The 19,840-nt window shown below is 46.9% G+C and overlaps 1 protein-coding gene and 1 pseudogene across 5 annotated transcripts in view; one reads left to right on the top strand and one right to left on the bottom strand.

The window, feature by feature from the left end:
* Positions 1 to 19,840, bottom strand: part of LOC141135725 (V-type proton ATPase subunit S1-like protein) — a 101,375-nt gene that overhangs the window by 60,483 nt on the left and 21,052 nt on the right. For 3 of the 5 annotated variants that reach the window (XM_073624455.1, XM_073624456.1, XM_073624457.1), the window contains exon 2: positions 2,753 to 2,914. The exons of the other annotated variants lie outside the window; for them this stretch is intronic. Coding sequence is in view for 1 of the 3 variants with exons in the window: in XM_073624456.1 (XP_073480557.1) it covers positions 2,753 to 2,802 (50 nt within the window). In the remaining 2 variants the exon portion in view is untranslated. The remainder of the gene's footprint in view (positions 1 to 2,752; positions 2,915 to 19,840) is intronic. 5 annotated transcript variants of the gene reach the window in all.
* Positions 13,553 to 13,671, top strand: LOC141125150 (5S ribosomal RNA; annotated as a pseudogene).

Here is a 19,840-nt window from a genome sequence, read left to right as displayed (position 1 = left end):
CGACTTCAATGATAGTCAATAGACTGAAGTAGGATCAAAGTCGGACCAAAGTAGTACAGGGAGCATTTCTAAAGTCGGAACGACTTGTGTCGGACCAGTTAGGACGGCTCCCATAGGGAAACATTAAATTTCACACGTCATGCGACATGAGCTCCCAATGTCGGAGCGTTTGTCGGACCAGTGTGAACCCAGCCTCAATCTGTATTAGTGAGTACTTCTCCTTTGCTGAGATAATCCATCCACCTCACAGGTGTGGCATATCAAGATGCTGATTATTGCACAGGTGTGCCTTAGGCTGGCCACAATAAAAGGCCACTCTAAAATGTGCAGTTTTACTATATTGGGGGGTGGGGGGTCGGGGGTCAGGGGGTCTGAAAACCAGTCAGTATCTGGTGTGACCACCATTTGCCTCATGCAGTGCAACACACCTCCTTCACATAGAGTTGATCAGGTTGTTGATTGTGGCCTGTGGAATGTTGGTCCATTCCTCTTCAATGGCTGTGTGAAGTTGCTGGATATTGGCAGGAAATGGAACAAGTTGTCGTATATGCAGATCCAGAGCATTCCAAACATGCTCAATGGGTGACATGTCCGGTGAGTATGCTGGCCAAGCATGAATGGGGATGTTTTCAGCTTCCAGGAATTTTGTACAGATCCTTGCAACATGGGGCCGTGCATTATCATGTTGCAACATGAGGTGATGGTCATGGATGAATGGCACAACAATGGGCTTCAGGATCTCGTCACGGTATCTCTGTGCATTCAAAATGCCAGAAATAAAATGCACCTCTGTTCTTTGTCCATAGTATACGCCTGCCCATGCCATAACCCCACCGCCACTATGGGTCACTCGATCCACAGCGTTGACATCAGCAAAACACTCACCCACACAACGCCATACACAATGTCTGCCATCTGCCCTTGACAGTGAAAACCATTATTCATCTGTGAAGAGAACACCTCTCCAAAGTGCCAGTTGCCATCAAATGTGAGCATTTGCCCACTCAAGTTGGTTACGACGAATAACTGCAGTCAGGTCGAGACCCCGATGAGGACGACGAGCATGCAGATGAGCTTCCCTGAGACAGTTTCTGACAGTTTGTGCAGAAATTCTTTGGCTATGCAACCAATTGTTGCAGCAGCTGTCCGGGTGGCTGATCTTAGACAATCCTGGAGGTGGGGTTACACGTGGTCTGCGGTTGTGAGGCCGCTTGGATGTACTGCCAAATTTTCTGAAACGCCTTTGGAGAAGGCTTATGGTAGAGAAATAAATATTCAATTCAAGGTCAACAGCTCTGGTGGACATCCCTGCAGTCAGCATGCCAATTGCACGCTCCCTCAAAACTTACGACATCTGTGGCATTGTGCTGTGTGATAAAACTGCACATTTTAGAGAGGCCTTTTATTGTGGTCAGCCTAAGGCACACCTGTGCAATAATATCTAATCAGCATCTTGATATGCCACACCTGTGAGGTATGTGAATTATCTCGGCAAAGGAAAAGTGCTCATGATAAATAGGGCCAAACACAAAAGTGTTACGTTTATAATTTTGCTCAACGTATATAACTTTCCGCTCAGTTCCCACAAGTAGTGCTCTGACATATTTAAGTTAGAGGATCACATCATAAATGGGGGAATGAGCACACATTTGTCTCAACTATGTTTTCTTTTCGTATTTATAGTACTATCTAACCAGACACTGATATAAATCACAAGACTGCTCTAACTACTGATGAGAAAAGGTATTTTTGCAGTTTATTTTTACTAAAATAATTGCATTTCCATGTTCTGTGTACTGTGGGAGACCAGATATAGTGAATGCAGGGTCCTGGGTTTAGTAACACTTTTAGGATCGATGCACACTGGGTATATAAAAAAAATAAGTCAGTTTTGGCAGAAAAAAACATTTATATAGAGCATTTTAGTACAGGTGTTTAGAAGCGTTTGGAGGTTTTTTTCTACCAAAAAACTCCTCTCAAAAACACAAAACAGAAAGTTTTTTCTTCTTCCTCTAAAAACATTGAGTTTAAAATATGCCTCTAAACGTCCTAATGTGCATGGACACATAGGATAACATTGAGCTGCTTTTACAGGCAAAAAAACAAAACACCTACAACATCGGGCGGCACAGTGGTGTAGTGGGTAGCACTCTCGCCTAGCAGTAAAAAGGGTCACTGGTTTGAATTCCAACCACTACACTACCTGCCTGGAGTTTGCATGTTCTCCCTGTGCCTGCGTGGGTTTCCTCCGGGTACTCCGGTTTCCTCCCACACTCCAAAGACATGCTGGTAGGTTAATTGGCTTCTGTCCAAAATTGGCCCTAGTATATGAATGTGAGTTGGGGACCTTGGATTGTGGGCTCCTTGAGGGTAGGGACCGATGTGAGTATGCGATGTATGTGTAGAGCGCTGCGTAAATTGACAGCGCTATATAGGTACCTTAAATAAATAATAATATAATAGATGAGCATCTTAATGAGACACAATGTACAGGGATATTAGACATGCACCCACACTCACTCAGGATGGACTGGTGTCTTTATTCAACCTTACTATGTAACCTGTAGAATTTTTTTTTTTTTTTTTTTTTTTTTTTTTTAAGCCTAATGTGCATGGACCCTAAAGTAGGGAAGATATCTCTGAATCTGAACCAACATTTTGAGACTGGGGAGAGTGTTCCTTACACCAGCTTCTGAATAACTAGGTATCTTCCCCTGTTTCAAGAGAGATATTACAACAAAAGTCTACTTACGGACGATGTTCCGTCATAGGAAGAAGAAACTGGAGCTGCTCCCGGTACATGTATCTGCGTCTAGTTGATGACCCTGCCCCACTCCTAGCTTCTTCTCTTTTGCTTGCAGTTCTCTTCTAAATGAGTCCTTCATAGACTTCCAACTTCTATTTATCCGCTGTACTAATGAAACAAAAAGTACAAAAATGTGTATTGTAGTATATAAAATTGTGAACATTTTTGATTTCTATTATTAAATAAATAAATGTAAATGAATGCAAGTGCAGCTTTACACACCCTGAATTCTGCCCGATCCCTATACCAAACTTTTAAAATGCTTTTGCACACCGCTGATACTCTATGACCAAGCCTGGAGCATACAAGATAATTCAAAGGAAACAGAGAATTAGAGGAGAAAAACACTGTTCTGACCCATGCATAGCTTCTAACTATACCTCAATTGGAGGGACTGTCCCTCTAAGGTAAAGTAGAGAGGAACACTTATGGGTTTAACAACTCATTTTCAGTATATTAGTTCTTAGTGGTCCACATAAATGGGGGGGCTTCCTTTGCCTACATAGCATGTGCTAAAATGTATCATCTTAGAAATGTAGGTGGTATAGAAGGCTGGGCAGTGTAAACTGCAATTTTTGCCTTTTTGTGACATGCATAACCATTTACAAATCTGGTACAGAGGATGGGGCAGAACCCAGTGTACATTTACTCTTTATGTTTGGATATGCTATAAAGTAGCATCTACTTCAATTCATATTGATTCATTTGATTCCAAAATTATGTAGTAAACACCAACGTTGAGATCCAGAGTGGAAAAGTATTTCAATCAGCATAACCTACCCCACATATTTATAATCAATTAATTAACTTTTAGCACTTAGTTAAGCACGAATTAAGAGATTGCTGCATATAATACCAATTTATCTTTTGGGCGATTCTTGTTGGCCAAAACAAAATTATAATTCATAATGGCGGTCATCTTGAAAATAAGCAAACACTAGGGTCCACCAATGTTCAGATGGTATCAAATGAAATTTTCTATTGTAGGAATTGGACAAAGATTATGGTCATTATTTTAAATGCTTAACAGACATTCTCCTAATTTGTTGATTGCTTCCTAATTATTAAGCATGTTTGGTCTTTCATTTTTCTTGGTATTATGCTAAAACCTATTTTCAAAGTCAGTCCTGATAAATTCCACTCTCATTCAGATGGGACATTTCTGATTGTTTCAGGAGTTCTGTGCTTTTGCTCATTTTACTGCTGGAAAATTGATAAACGGCACAATAAACACCTTGTTACTGCAGAAATATTTATTTATTTAATACTTCCCTCTTTAATAAAAATCCCATTACTGTTTATTACTATTCTGCAACTTTATCCATTATTAACAATCATATTCCTGTTTATTACTATTCTGTTACCTTCTTCTTCATTAACAATCTTATTACAGATTATTACTATTGAGCTACTTTCCCCTTTTTTAACAAACTGATTACTTTTTTTTCACTATCGAGAAGCCTTCCCCTTTATTAAAAATTCTATTACTGATAAATAATTTTGAGGCACATTACTCTTTATTTACAATCCTATTATTGTTTAATAATATTGAGGTACTTTACCTTTTATTAACAGTTATATTACTGCTTATTAATGTGTTATTGCCCTCTATTAAACAATTCTACTGCAGTTTATCAGTATTGTTCCACTTTCCCCTGTAATAATACATTTTACTGCAATTTAATATTAAGTTGATTTCCCTTTAAGTGATAGTAAATTCTCATTTTTAACGCGTACCTATAGGTAAGCTTATAATAAGTCTAATCTGTAGGTACAATGAAAATCTTCGAAACTTGCGCAGTTTAGGAGATATTCGCATAGGCTCCAGCTGATGAAGTCACTGCAAGTGCATGGTGTTCTCTGCATTCAGGGCACACTGAGTGTGCTATGAGAGCACTATGCTGCAGCATGCGCAGGAAAGACGTCATTGTGCCCCAGGCATTCAAAAAGCTGGAGAGCGAAAACACAGAAGGAAGACCGCGCAAAGATGATAACTCAAGTAGCAGTGACAGTGGAGCACTGGAGGGATGTCATACTGTACTAGTACATGATGCATACTAGCACATTATAGCATAAACCTGCAGGGGCACAATGCAAAAAAATTAATGTTGAGTTTAGTACCGCTTTAATCAACAATCATACTAAGGTTTTTTTTTAAAGTGTATCTTACATGAAAAATGCTTGTGTGCCTGATTACCTGTTAGCCCTCACCATTCATAAAAATTAGATGAGAAAAAATCTTTAAAAATATAAATGTTAAAAAAAAACAGAGAAAAAAGAAAAAAGATACTTAATTCGGTCCCAGCTTCTAGCGCTTCTGAGGGATGCCAGTGACACCAGCCCATTGCAGGAATGCATTCTCAAAGAATTTCGAGTGCCAGAAGGCAGTGGTGAGGGGTAGCTCCCAGAAAGCTGGGACCTAGGTTAGTATGTTTTTATTTTTTAAAACATCTTCATTTTTTGTTTTTTTGCAGCTAATTTTGTTCAGGCAAAGGGAGACTGTCAGGAAAAGTTAACCATTTTGGAATAAACAGGGAACTTCCAACTTGTGTCAGAAGAAATGTCATTTTCCACTGCCTGCGTTCAGCACAGTGATAACTCATTCAAAGCAGGTTTCCCCAATACCCACTCCCAACTCAGAACATGCACCAGATCCTAACAGGAGGAGAAGCACAGAGAATGTTAATGCTATTCCAGGAGTTTCTGTAAATTATTTTGAGATGTATAATATTTAGTCATGCAAATTAGTCAGAGTTAATTTCAAGTTAATCAATCCACACTGACGCTGATAGATTTGATCAGTGCATGCAGATATCAATACCCTCCAGTCACAAGGGGTTGAAGAAAACAAAGATATGCTTAAATCACTTAAAGTCAAATGCAGATTTTTCTTTTTAGTTTGGCATATTCAGTTCAAAATTTAAAGCCGAACACAAAAATAGATATGCAATTATATAGATCTAACCCCCATTTTCATAGCCTGCACTTTCATGTTATATAGGAGCTGTGCAGGGTGTCTAAACACGATTGTGCAGTTCAAAATGTACCAGTGTTAAACTGGCCATACATGGATTGAAATTTAAATATAGATCAAAATCACAGTGCAAGCCAAGAGGATGCAATTTATTTAATTTGTGAATCCAGAAGACTTCCCTCTTTTTAAAGAAGCAATTCCCTGTCACCTGCACTTTTAAGCTTGGGCACTGAATAAATAACAGTATATTTTAATTGGCACACTGACACTGGATCAACTGTGGGTAAAGAATAGTGTATATGGACGTTTTCTATTTGTGTGTGTGTGTTTTTTTTTCATGTTTGTTGAACTGGATGGACTTGTGTCTTTTTTCAACCAGAACAACTATATGGCTATCTAACTGAGTGTCCCGGTTCAACAAAATGCTGTACCAAAGGCTGTTCCACTCGTTTATTCCTAATCGCATATTTGTGCCTCGCAATTTTCTCTTTAAAGCGGTGGTAAACTGTGACCAAAAAAGAAAAGGAAAACAAACTGCCCCCCATGCCAGCTCATGTCAAAATGTGCTAAAAATGCACCACATACTAGTACATTGGTATTCCTTCCAGGTTCACAGGCTCTGGCCACTTGAATGGCTGAGAAATGATGATGTCACTGCCACGATCATGGATCATTAAGAGCACAGTGTGCATGAGCCGGTGACGTCACTGGCTGCTGCGCATGTAAATATCTTGTAAGTGATGCAGGATTAGGAGATATTGACTGTATCTACAGGTAAGCCTTATTATAAGCTTACCTGTAGGGACAAGATTAGAAGTGGAGTTTACTACAGCTTCAACTTGCTGAGTTGTCTCCCCTACATAACAAAGTCTACATGGGCATTTAATTGCATAGATCAGGCATCACTAAATGGGGTTCCTTCCCCAGTAGCCATACTACCTGGACTGCAGCCTTGCCAAATTGCCTCTGTGTCCTCTCCCCGCCGCCGGCTCACCTGCCTGCCTCATGTCAAAATGTGCTAAAAATGCACCACATACTAGTACATTGGTCTTCTTTCCAGGTTCACAGGCTCTGGCCACTTGAATGGCTGAGAAATGATGATGTCACTGCCACGATCATGGATCATTAAGAGCGCAGTGTGCATGAGCCGGTGACGTCACTGGCTGCTGCGCATGTAAATATCTTGTAAGTGGTGCAGGTTTAGGAGATATTCACTGTATCTACAGGCAAGCCTTATTATAAGCTTACCTGTAGGGACAAGATTAGAAGTGGAGTTTACTACAGCTTCAACTTGCTGAGTTGTCTCCCCTACATAACAAAGTCTACATGGGCATTTAATTTCATAGATCAGGCATCACTAAATGGGGTTCCTTCCCCAGTAACCATACTACCCGGACCGCAGCCTCGCCAAATTGCCTCTATATCCTCTCCCCGCCGCCCACTCACCTGCCTGCCTTGTGCTGCTATGTTCAGAGCATGGCAGGCACGCTGCGCATGGGTTTGTCCTTTCGATAGGATCGCTGCACTGCCCCTCCTCACACTGCCTGTCTTATTCACTCAAGATGAGAAGCACGGCCGCTCTGGACAAAGGGCGGGACTTTTTAATTTAAGAAGCAGGTGATTGGTTGCTACGCAGTGGGGCGGTCCCAGCAATCAATCACTCACCTTTAATGTGAAAAGTCCCCCCCGTTGTCTAGGGCTGCCGTACTTTCCATCTTGTGTGAATAAGGTAGGGCTCTGTGGGGAGCGGGGAGTGCTGTGCAGGACAGGAGTCTACTGTCGAGGGGGGTCTGTAATGGGGGGTCAGTCTGTGATGGGGGGCCAGTCTGTGATGGGGGCCAGTCTGTAATGGGGGCCAGTCCTGTGATGGGGGGTCAGTCTGTGATGGGGGTCAGTTCTGTGATGGGGGTCAGTCCTGTGATGGGGGTCAGTCCTGTGATGGGGGGCCAGTCTGTGATGGGGGGTTAGTCTGTGATGGGGGGGTTAGTCTGTGATGGGGGGCCAGTCTGTGATGGGATCAGTCCTGTGATGGGGTCAGTCTGTGATGGGGGCCAGTCTGGGATGGGGGTCAGTCTGTGATGGGGGTCAGTCTGTGATGGGGGGTCAGACCTGTGATGGGGGGTCAGACCTGTGATGGGGGGTCAGTCCTGTGATGGGGGCCATTCTGTGAAGGGGGGCCAGTCTGTGATGGGGGGTCAATCTGCGATGGGGGTCAGTCTGTGATGGGGGGGTCAGACCTGTGATGGGGGGTCAGTCCTGTGATGGGGGCCAGTCTGTGAAGGGGGGCCAGTCTGTGATGGGGGGTCAGTCTGTGATGGGGCCAGTCTGTGATGGTGGGTCAGTCTGTAATGGGGGTCAGTCTGTAATGGGGGTCAGTCTGCGATGGGGGCCAGTCTGTAAAGGGGGGTTAGTCTGCGATAGGGGGCCAGTCTGTGATGGTGGGTCAGTCCTGTCATGGGGGTCAGTCCTGTGATGGGGGCAAGTCTGTGATGGGGGGTCAGTCTGTGATGGGGGCCAGTCTGTGATGGGGGGTCAGTCTGTGATGGGGTCAGTCTGCAATGGGGGGTCAGTCTGCAATGGGGAGTCAGTCTGTGATTGGGGGCCAGTCTGTGATGGGGGGTCCAGTCTGTGATGGGGGTCCAGTCTGTGATGGGGGGTCCAGTCTGTGATGGGGGTCCAGTCTGTGATGGGGTCAGTCTGTGTTTGGGGGCAAGTCTGTGATGGGGTCAGTCTGTGATTGGGGGACCAGTCTGTGGTGGGGGACCAGTCTTTGATGGGGGGTCAGTCTGTGATGGGGGGGTCAGTCTGCGATGGGGGGGTCAGTCTGCAATGGGGGGGTCAGTCTGCAATGGGGGGGTCAGTCTGTGATTGGGGGCCAATCTGTGATGGGGGTCAGTCTGTGATGGGGCCAGTCCTGTGGTGGGGGTCAGTCTGCAATGGGAGTCAGTTTGTCATGAGGGTCAGTCTGCAATGGGGGTCAGTCTGTCATGGGGGGGTCAGTCTGTGATGGAGTCAGTCTGTGATTGGGGCCAATCTGTGATTGGGGGCCAGTCTGTGATGGTGGGTCAGTCTGCGATGGCGGCCAGTCTGTGATGGGGTCAGTCTGTGATGGGGGCCAGTCTGTGATGGGGGTCAGTCTGCGATGGAGGCCAGTCTGTGATGGGGGTCAGTCTGCGATAGGGGGCCAGTCTGTGATGGGGGGTCAGTCCTGTCATGGGGGTCAGTCCTGTGATGGAGGCCAGTCTGTGATGGGGGTCAGTCTGTGATGGGGGCCAGTCTGTGATGGGGGGTCAGTCTGTGATGGGGGTCAGTCTGCAATGGGGGGGTAAGTCTGCAATGGGGCCAGTCTGTGATTGGGGGTCAGTCTGCAATGGGGAGTCAGTCTGTGATTGGGGGCCAGTCTGTGATGGGGGGTCCAGTCTGTGATGGGGGGTCCAGTCTGTGATGGGGGTCCAGTCTGTGATGGGGGTCAGTCTGCAATGGGGGGTCAGTCTGTGTTTGGAGGCAAGTCTGTGATGGGGTCAGTCTGATTGGGGGCCAATCTGTGATGAGGTCAGTCTGTGATTGGGGGAAAGTCTGTGATGGGGGACCAGTCTGTGGTGGGGGACCAGTCTTTGATGGGGGCCAGTCTGTGATGGGGGTCAGTCTGTGATGGGGGGTCAGTCTGCGATGGGGGGGTCAGTCTGCGATGGGGGGTCAGTCTGTGATTGGGGGCCAATCTGTGATGGGGGGCAGTCTGTGATGGGGGCCAGTCCTGTGGGGGGGGTCAGTCTGCAATGGGAGTCAGTTTGTCATGAGGGTCAGTCTGCAATGGGGGTCAGTCTGTGATGGGGGGTCAGTCTGTGATGGAGTCAGTCTGTGATTGGGGCCAATCTGTGATTGGGGGCCAGTCTGTGATGGTGGGTCAGTCTGCAATAGGGGCCGTCTGTGATGGGGGTAGTCTGCAATGGGGGTCAGTCTGTGATTGGGTGCCAGTCTGTGATGGGGGCCAGTCTGTGATGGGGGAGCCAGTCTGTGATAGGGGTCAGTCCGTGATGGGGGGGTCTGTGATGGGGGTCTGAGATGAGGGGCCTGTGACGTGCACAGGAGGCTGCGATGTGGAGGACATCATGTGGAGTCATAGCACCAATATGACACTCGGACCTCCGCTAGAAAAATTTTTTCTGACCGGACCCCTGTGAATATTAATTCACTACCCCTGGCATAGATAATGAAAGAACTCAAGCAAGTAAATGGATTCTTTATTTTTATATATACATATATAATATTGTTTAAACAATGGATGTGGATATAGATATTTCTCTCCAACCACATCACAAAATCACAAAAGCATTGGCATAAGGTGGTGCAGCATGGAAACCCATCGCTGTGCCCCTAATTGTAAAAAATAATCATTTTCGAACATAAAATAATTATTATACGAAAAAAACTGTAAACTTTTTGTCTGAAGGGCACTTAAATAAGCTTCATGTATGTTGCAATCCCTGGTTTTGGATTCCTGATATATATATACGGTATCTCACAAAAGTGAGTACACCCCTCACATTTTTGTAAATATTTTATTCTATCTTTTCATGTGACAACACTGAAGAAATGATACTTTGCTGCAATGTAAAGTAGTGAGTGTACAGCTTATATAACAGTGTAAATTTTCTGTCCCCTCAAAATAACTCAACACACAGCCATTAATGTCTAAACCGCTGGCAACAAAAGTGAGTACACCCCTAAGTGAAAATGTCCAAATTGGGCCTAAAGTGTCGATATTTTGTGTGGCCACCATTATTTTCCAGCACTGCCTTAACCCTCTTGAGCATGGAGTTCACAGCGCTTCACAGGTTGCCACTGGAGTCCTATTCCACTCCTCCAGGATGAAATCATGGAGCTGGTGGATGTTAGAGACCTTGCGCTCCTCCTCCTTCTGTTTGAGGATGCCCCATTGATGCTCAATAGGGTTTAGGTCTGGAGACATGCTTGGCCAGTCCATCACATTTACCCTCAGCGTCTTTAGCAAGGCAGTGGTTGTCTTGAAGGTGTGTTTGGGGTTGTTCTCATGTTGGAATACTGCCCTGCGGCCCAGTCTCCGAAGGGAGGGGATCATGCTCTGCTTCAGTATGTCACAGTACATGTTGCCATTCATGGTTCCCTCAATGAACTGTAGCTCCCCAGTGCTGGCAGCACTCATGCAGCCCCAGACCATGACACTCCCATCACCATGCTTGACTGTAGGTAAGACACACTTGTCTTTGTACTCCTCACCTGGTTGCTGTCACACACGCTTGACACCATCTAAACCGAATAAGTTTATGTTGGTCTCATCAGACCACAGGACATGGTTCCAGTAATCCATGTCTTAGTCTGCTTGTCCTCAGCAAGCAGTTTGCGGGCTTTCTTGTGCATCGTCTTTAGAAGAGGCTTTCTTCTGGGACAACAGCCATGCAGACCAATTTGATGCAGTGTGCGGCATATGGTCTGAGCACTGACAGGCTGACCTCCACCCCTTCAACCTCTGCAGCAATGCTGGCAGCACTCATACGTCTATTTCCCAAAGACAACCCTTGGATATGACGCTGAGCACATGCACTCAACTTCTTTGGTCGACCATGGTGTGGCCTGTTCTGAGTAGAACCTGTCCTGTTAAACCGCTGTATGGTCTTGGCCACCGTGGTGCAGCTCAGTTTCAGGGTCTTGGCAATCTTCTTATAGCCTAGGTCATCTTTATGTAGAGCAACAATTCTTTTTTTCAGATCCTATGAGAGCTCTTTGCCATGAGGTGCATGCTGAACTTCCAGTGACCAGTACGAGAGAGTGAGAGTGATAACACCAAATTTAACACACCTGCTTCCCAGTCACACCTGAGACCTTGTAACACTAATGAGTCACATGACAGTGGGAAAGGGAAAATGACTAATTGGGCCATATTTGGACATTTTCACTTAGGGGTGTACTCACTTTTGTTGCCAGCGGTTGACATTAATGGCTGCGTGTTGAGTTATTTTGAGGGGAGAGCAAATTTACACTGTTATACAAGCTGTACACTCACTACTTTACATTGTAGTAAAGTGTTGTTTCTTCAGTGTTGTCACATGAAAAGGTATAATAAAATATTTACAAAAAATGTGAGGGGTGTACTCACTTTTGTAAGATACTGTAGAGATATATATATATATATATATATATATATATATATATATATATACACACACACACACAAGAAAAGCAGGTCCGGCTCAACAAAAGGAAAATAGCCCATGGAACTTTAAATGAGGCAAGCCTGGGGGTTAACAAAGTAGAGAAAAACATAGTAACATGGTTTATTAAAACCTGAGTAAATGCACAAACATAAAAGCCAAGCTATTAGCATAATAAATAAATTATAAAGCTGTTTGGCTTCTACTTTTAACCCCTTGTGGCCATTCTATAGCTGACGTCGCAGGCTGCTTCAGCTCGCTGCACATCACATGCCTCCCTGCCACGAGGGTTGCCGGGAAATGTAGTGCGCCTCTGCCAGAACGACTCCTCTCCCTGGCCAATCCCATCGTGCCTTGTGCAGAGGGTGACGGCATGGTCCTGCGGTGCTGGAGGGGCACCTCAGGACCTTGTAAGAAGCTCCTGGCTAGTCTTCATTTTTGCTGTGAAACAGCTATTGGGGCTGTTTTGGATAATATATCCAAAGAAATTCTAGTGGAAAGCACCCCTTTTTGCCATTTAAGAAAAGAAGTAAATGTATTTTCATTTTAAAGCTCCTTCTCCTGTGCCAGAGGCATCAGCCTCCAGGCAGTCATGGTGGCTTCCACCGTCAGGTTCAATCGAATAGGGGGAATTCTTCTGCAGTTCTCAAGGATCTGGCAGGAAGAGTGTCGAGACGAATGGGAGACTTCCTCAATAGCTCCAGGGTACAAACTGGAGTTCAAAGAGTTCCCGTCTCCTCGTTTTCTCAGATCAAACGTTTCTAAGGATCCAGAGCAAAAGAAAAAAGCAATCATGGGGATCCCTATGTAAGAACAGAGGTTGGGGTTTGATTCAAACCTCTTTTTTTTCACGGTGCCAAATCCGAATGAACATTCTGGATCTCAAAAATCTAAATTCAATTCCTGAATATAACCACTCTTTTTTCATATGGAGTCAATCCAAATCAGTTAGCTCCATCCTACAAGGAGGAGAACTTCTGGCTTCAATCGACATCAAAGATGCATGCCAAATATGTCTATTTCCTCGCTCACTAGTAATATCTACTTTTCAAGGTGAAAAATCTTAATTTTCAGTCTGTAGCTCTGCTTTCCGGTCTAGCTACTGCACCTTGAGTGTTTACAAAGGTTCTGGCTGCTCTTCTAGCCAGATTAAGGGCCCAAGGTATAACGATTATGGTTTACCTAGTCTATCTGTTCTTGATAGACCAATCGGTGGCCCAATTAGACCAAAGTATGCTCACCACATTCAACTACCTGGAATATCTAGGTCAGATTCTCAACCTAGAAGAAATCTTCTTTAAAACCATGAAGAAGGCTAAAATACTTGGGTCCGATCATAGGTACACCCAGAAAAGGGTATTCTTACCCCAGGCAAAGATCAGCGCCATAAAGGAACTGATTTAGGTGGTCAAAGCAAGATGAATTTCTTCTATTCAACTTTGCATGAAGTTGTTGGGAAAGATGGTGGCTTCATTCGAGGTCGTTCCTTATGCTCAGTTTGATTTGAGACTGCTGCAAAACAGTATCCTATCGGCTTGGAACAAAGGGTTCAACCTTTACATTCCCAATGTGTCTGATTTCAAAGCCTATGGCCACATCACCCTGATAGCGCCCAATCTCATCTGATCTTGGAAACTAAGCAGGGTCGAGCCTGGTTAGTACCCGGATGAGAGACCACCTGGAAATACCAGTAGCTGTAGGCTGGGTGTGCCGGAGCCTCAGTTTATGGTTAATATCCAAAAATCTACTAAGGGGAAAATCCTTCCTTCAGTTACCTGGGAAGTGGTAACAACATATGCCAACCTTTTTTGTTTAGGTTGGGGAACAGTCCTGGAAGAGGCAACTGTCCAAGAGAAGTGGCCCAGATCAGAAATGACCTTGGAGCTCTTGGTCCTGAGGGCCTGAACGTTCAGTTTACGGTATTGTCCTGCCAGGATTCAGTCCAACAATGCCTATATTAATCACCAAGGGGGCACAAGAAGTTGTACAGCCCAGAGAAAGGTGAATCATATTCTATCTTGGGCAGTAAACAATGTACTTTGCCTATCGGCAGTCTTCATTCTAGGAATAGAAAATTGGCAGGCGGACGCAGTTGTTCCCGGGAGAATGGTTACTTCACCCCCATATCTTCCTGTCAATATGTCAAAAATTGGGGATCCCAGACACAGATCTGTTTGCGTCCATGTTCAACAAAGAAATCGACAACTTTGTGTCAAGAACAAAGGATCCGCTAACATGTGGAAACAGATGTCTTGCTATTCCCGTGGAATTGGTTTTCACTGATTTATGCATTCCCTCCTATTCTGCCTGCATCCACAACTTCTTCGCAGAATCAAGCAGGAAGGGAAGTAGTTGATTCTTCTGGCCCCCAGCTGGGCCCAGGAATCTTGGTATGCAGAGATCGTAAAGATGGCAGTAGGGGATCCATGACACTCTGAAGAAGCATGGGCTGTCAGGTTCAGTAGTTTCTACCTTGGTTAGTGCAAGGGAGCCGGCCTCCATAATTATATATTATGGAGTCTGGGAAACATATGTCTCCTGGTGTGAAACCAGGAGTTACACCCCAGGAAATAGGTCAAAGGTAGAATCCTTGACTTTCTGCAGATGGGGTGAGAAATAAGGCTGGCCCATGGCCGATCCTGGTCGGGGTGCACGGGGTGTAGTGCACCCGGGTGCCACAGAGGTGGGGGAGCTGAAGTGCCAGAGTGCTCCCCTCCCTCCTCCTCCTCTCCTTTTCCGTAGGCGGCTCTTTCCGCCGGTCACCACCGCCGCCCCTGTGTTTCTTGCCGAAGCCCATCCCCCCTCCCTCTTCCTGTCAAAGGAGGAGAGCGGAAACAGCTGGGAGATCGGAGCGGCTGTGTCTCTGTGTGCAGAGAGACCAGCCGCGCAGTGATGTCAATGGGGGGGTGGTCCATGCCCGATGTGTTCCAGTTCTCCTCCTCCTGTGTGTAACTCCCACCTGCTGCCCAAGCCTGACACGTTCTGTTCTCCACCCAGGCGGTGCGGCTGCACACTGTCCTCTATCCTCTCCAGCGGGTGTTTTTTAATTAGCTTAATGGAGGGGTGGGGGTGGTTTGTCTGGGGTCTATACTAATGGAGGTGTGGGGGTGGTTTGTCGGGGGTCTATACTAATGGAGGGGGGTTTGTCCTTGGGGGTCTATACTAATGGAGGGGGGTTGTCCTGGGGGGTCTGTACTAATGGAGGGGGGTGGTTTGTTCTGGGGGGTCTACACTAATGGAGGGGGGTTTGTCCTGGGGGGTCTGTACTAATGGAGGGGGGTGGTTTGTTCTGGGGGGGTCTATACTAATGGAGGGGGGGTTGTCCTGGGGGGGTCTGTACTAATGGAGGGGGGTGGTTTGTTCTGGGGGGTCTGTACTAATGGAGGGGGGTGGTTTGTTCTGGGGGGGTCTGTACTAATGGAGAGGGGTTTGTCCTGGGGGTCTGTGCTGTGACAGACCTAGCCGGGAAAGAGACTTTTGGAGGGGACTGTATGCAAGCCTCTTGCCGATCGATCGGGGCCCTTGCATTTGGGGGAACGGTGCTCTTTGTGAGCTGTATGCCTGGGGACCCTGGATTTGCCATATTGGAATAGTGGCTGATTCATAATGCTGGGACAGATACTGTTAGGAGATGCTGATGTAAATTCCAACACCTGTCTGTCTATTGTCTGCTAAAATGTGTATTGTAAATAAGTCTACTATGGGATCTAAGAGTCATTAGATCCCCATTGTTATTTGCGTTAATTAACTCTGCTATTGTGTGAAGAAGAGTCTATGTTGATTGTGATAATGTTGATTGGATTTTCTGAACTACAAGACGGCCAGTCTGGCCTAACGGTCATGTCTGAGTCATCTAGGCTGTCTAAAGGGATTAGTTAATTAGCTCATGTTAATTAGGTTAATTAGGTTACAGCTGTATTGTTAGAGTAATATGAGCAGGTCTGCACCTCCACTTTGAGTGTATAAAAGCCTGTATTTTCCAATAAAAGAGATTCCTGGTTGAACTTACATACAGCCTGCCTGGTGTTTGTTCTGAGCTATCAAAACTGGGTTAGAACGGCACATAGCTGTAATTCTAATCCCCCAGCATTGGATGACAGAGCAATCAGATGGTGCGATCTGCAATCTGATTCAATAGCTGCAGAGGAGTGTCGGGAGAGTGAAACCGAGCGAGCAAAGGGGCTCGTTACATTGGTTGGCAGCCGTGGGATTTGCTCTCCAGTTACTGGGACACTCCAAATCAGCCTGCAGGAGAGCCACGCTGAAAGACTTACTTGAGAGCCATGGAGGGAATGGTGGGATCGTGCTTCCTTGCCGTGAACACATCCAAACCATCACCTGGATCCAAGGTAGCAGGATAGCAGGAGAGGAGAGATACCAGCCACCATGGATGAGGAATTCAGAAGGAGGTTGCGAGAGAAGGAGATACAGCACAGAGGACCAGTATCAGAGCAGGTCCTGCTAGGATGGTTTGATTCTATGCGCTGTGAACTCTGGAAGGAAGCGCTAGCCCGTGAGCAGCGACACCAGGGAAAAGTTCTCCCTCCATCCATGTAAGGTACTGGTCGCAGTATGAAGTGCGAATGCTGTTTTTGGGGGAACAGCCGAACCAGGAGTGGACAGCCGAGTTAAGCAGGCTGATCTGGGCAGAAATGTGGTTGGATGAGAGCTACAGAGCCCTCCAGTGGTATGTAGCCCAAGTGTGCCCATGGACAGCGGATGACAGCCCCACGGAAGGCTTTGACTACGATGGCCTGGGATTGTTATACTGGAGGCTGTCCAGGGACCCTGATTTTGGAAGTGATCGGGAGTGGCGTTTGGAGGAAATAATGGAGCACAGAGAGCGGAGACTGAATGTCTCAGAAGTGCACTGGGCACTGGAAGATTTGGAGTTTCTGGCCGTTCAGGAATGGGAGTTGGAGATCGCCTACAAACAGCTGTTAGACTCTACTCAGCAGCAGGGTGGTGCTCCCTTTGCCTGGGACAATCATGAAATACCAGTTGACAACTATGAAATCCTGGCTGAAGAGTTGACAATGTGGCAGAGTAACGGTGTGCTTTGCTAACCTGCACCCGCAGCTATGGAGGGGGAGGTCTTATGGCGGATGCAGCAAGTGCTGACTGACCTTGATGAACCTGTTTCTGCATTGGATGATCTTGGATGGAGGAATGTGCCTGTCCAGAAGAATGCCAGAGAATCGGCAGTGGAAAATCTGAAGATTGACGTTCCCAAACCTGAAGTGCTGACAACAGGGCAGAGCTCTGCTAACCTCTGCCCAGCACTGACAGCATCTTCTGGGTTCCACGGAGAGGAGATGGTGAACCTTTATGCCCAGACACCAGTTGCAGAGACAGGGGATTTGATAGACTTTTCTGCTGAGGAAGAACAACCTGGTGAGCCTCCAGCAGAAGAAGAGCTGTTATTAGGGCCAAACTCCACTGTGCTCTGCCCAGCACTGATAGCATCTTCTGGGTTCCAGGGACAGGAGATGGTGAACCTTTATGCCCAGACACCAGTTGCAGAGACAGGGGATTTGATAGACTTTTCTGCTGAGGAAGAACAACCTGGTGAGCCTCCAGCAGAAGAAGAGCTGTTATTAGGGCCAAACTTCACTGTGCTCTGCCCAGCACTGATAGCATCTTCTGGGTTCCAGGGACAGGAGATGGTGAACCTTTATCCCCAGACACCAGTTGCAGAGACAGGGGATTTGATAGACTTTTCTGCTGAGGAAGAACAACCTGGTGAGCCTCCAGCAGAAGAAGAGCTGTTATTAGGGCCAAACTTCACTGTGCTCTGCCCAGCACTGATAGCATCTTCTGTGTTCCACGGAGAGGAGATGGTGAACCTTTATCCCCAGACACCAGTTGCAGAGACAGGGGATTTGATAGACTTTTCTGCTAAGGAAGAACAACCTGGTGAGCCTCCAGCAGAAGAGGAGCTGTTATTAGGGCCAAACTTCACTATGCTCTGCCCAGCACCAACAGAAGTATCTGTGAAGTTACAAGGAACTTCCCCAGCTGAAGCGCTGGCAACCGGACAGAGGGTCCAAGATCTCTGCCCTACACCTGCGGTGGTTCCGGAGGCTCAGGGTGAGAAGGAGGTGGTCACTTCCCAGCAGCGGATCAGGATACAGGGGGAGAAGGGAGAGGTGGTGTTCGTCATCCCACCCCAACAGTTAGCCGGAGCAGATGGTGTGGGGTTTCCAGCAGAAGGGCTGGCAACAGGGCCGAGTACTGCTGGACTTTGCCCTCAACTAACAGAGCATGGATGTCCTGTGAAGGTGGATGGGACTTCAGTCTCCACCTGTATACCCCAGGGATGCTGGGCAGTCGGCCCAGATCCCCAACAGTATGACGGAGTGTGCCCAGACACCCTGTCTTCTCTCCAGCGGCAGAAAGGACTCCAGGGAGAAGGGCCAGTCCAGGCCTCTCCCCAGCGGCACATATGTTCTCTAAGAGAGGCAGAGGTTGGCTGGGTGAGTAATGCTTTGTTTGGAACAATTTGTTTGGGGTACTGTGTGGGTACTGGCATTAGAGGACTGGAACTACTGACTAACTTCGGAGTCAACCCGTCTGGGGTCTCCTCCTGTGTTAGTCTCCTGCCGAAAGGGGAGAAATGTGACAGACCTAGCCGGGAAAGAGACTTTTGGAGGGGACTGTATGCAAGCCTCTTGCCGATCGATCGGGGGCCCTTGCATTTGGGGGAACGGTGCTCTTTGTGAGCTGTATGCCTGGGGACCCTGGATTTGCCATATTGGAATAGTGGCTGATTCATAATGCTGGGACAGATACTGTTAGGAGATGCTGATGTAAATTCCAACACCTGTCTGTCTATTGTCTGCTAAAATGTGTATTGTAAATAAGTCTACTATGGGATCTAAGAGGTTGAACTTACATACAGCCTGCCTGGTGTTTGTTCTGAGCTAGCACAACTGGGTTAGAACGGCGATCTGCAATCTGATTCAATAGCTGCAGAGGAGTGTCCGGAGAGTGGAACTGAGTGAGCAAAGGGGCTTGCTACATGTACTAATGAAGGGGGGTGGTTTGTGCTGGGGGTCTGTACTAATGGAGGGGGGGTGGTTTGTTCTGGGGGGGTCTGTACTAATGAAGGGGGGTGGTTTGCCCTGGGGGGTATGTACTAATGGAGGGGGGTTGGTTTGTCCTGGGGGGTCTGTACTAATGGAGGGGGGTGGTTCTGTACTAATGGAGGGGGGGTTTGTCCTGAGGGGGGTCTGTACTAATGGAGGGGGGGTTGGTTTGTCCTGAGGGGGGTCTATACTGATAGAGGGGGGTGTTTTGTCCTGGGGAGGTCTATACTGATGGGGGTCTGTACTGAGGGAGGGGTTTATACTTAGTGGGGGGTCTGCACTGACGGAGGGAGTCTATACTGAAGGGCGACTATAGTTGGTGGAGGGGGGTTGATACCATGTTTTACCGCACCGGGTGACACCCCTCTCCCTCTCCTCTTCTCGCGCGCTGCTGTACTAGTGAGCGGCGCACTATGTTTCTTCCCCGCCTTCATATCGGCCAGGGAAGAAAAAAAAGGAGCAAAGAAGAGGATTGTGGGACATGTAGTCCCGAGGACTGGCAGCCCCACTGTAACATGGAAACTGCAGCCCACACAGCATGCCCAGCTGAATGGGAGAGAGAGAGAGCCAGGAGCCTGGGTAAGCTTTCAGGGAAGCACGCCCAGGACTCCAGAGGGAGAGGACAGTGCCAAGGGAACACCATCAGAGAGGGAGAACCTCGCTGCCCTGCGCCACCAAAGGGAAAGCCACACAGCCTAGTGCCATCCCTGGCGGAGAAAGGAATGGAGTCAATGCCAGAATACAGATCTGGGTGCTACCCAGCGGAGTCGCCACGGGCAATTCA

Source organism: Aquarana catesbeiana, linkage group LG01, assembly GCF_042186555.1.
Source record: "Aquarana catesbeiana isolate 2022-GZ linkage group LG01, ASM4218655v1, whole genome shotgun sequence".
In the NCBI taxonomy this organism is placed as follows: domain Eukaryota; kingdom Metazoa; phylum Chordata; class Amphibia; order Anura; family Ranidae; genus Aquarana; species Aquarana catesbeiana.
This window is presented reverse-complemented; position numbering and strand designations above follow the sequence as displayed.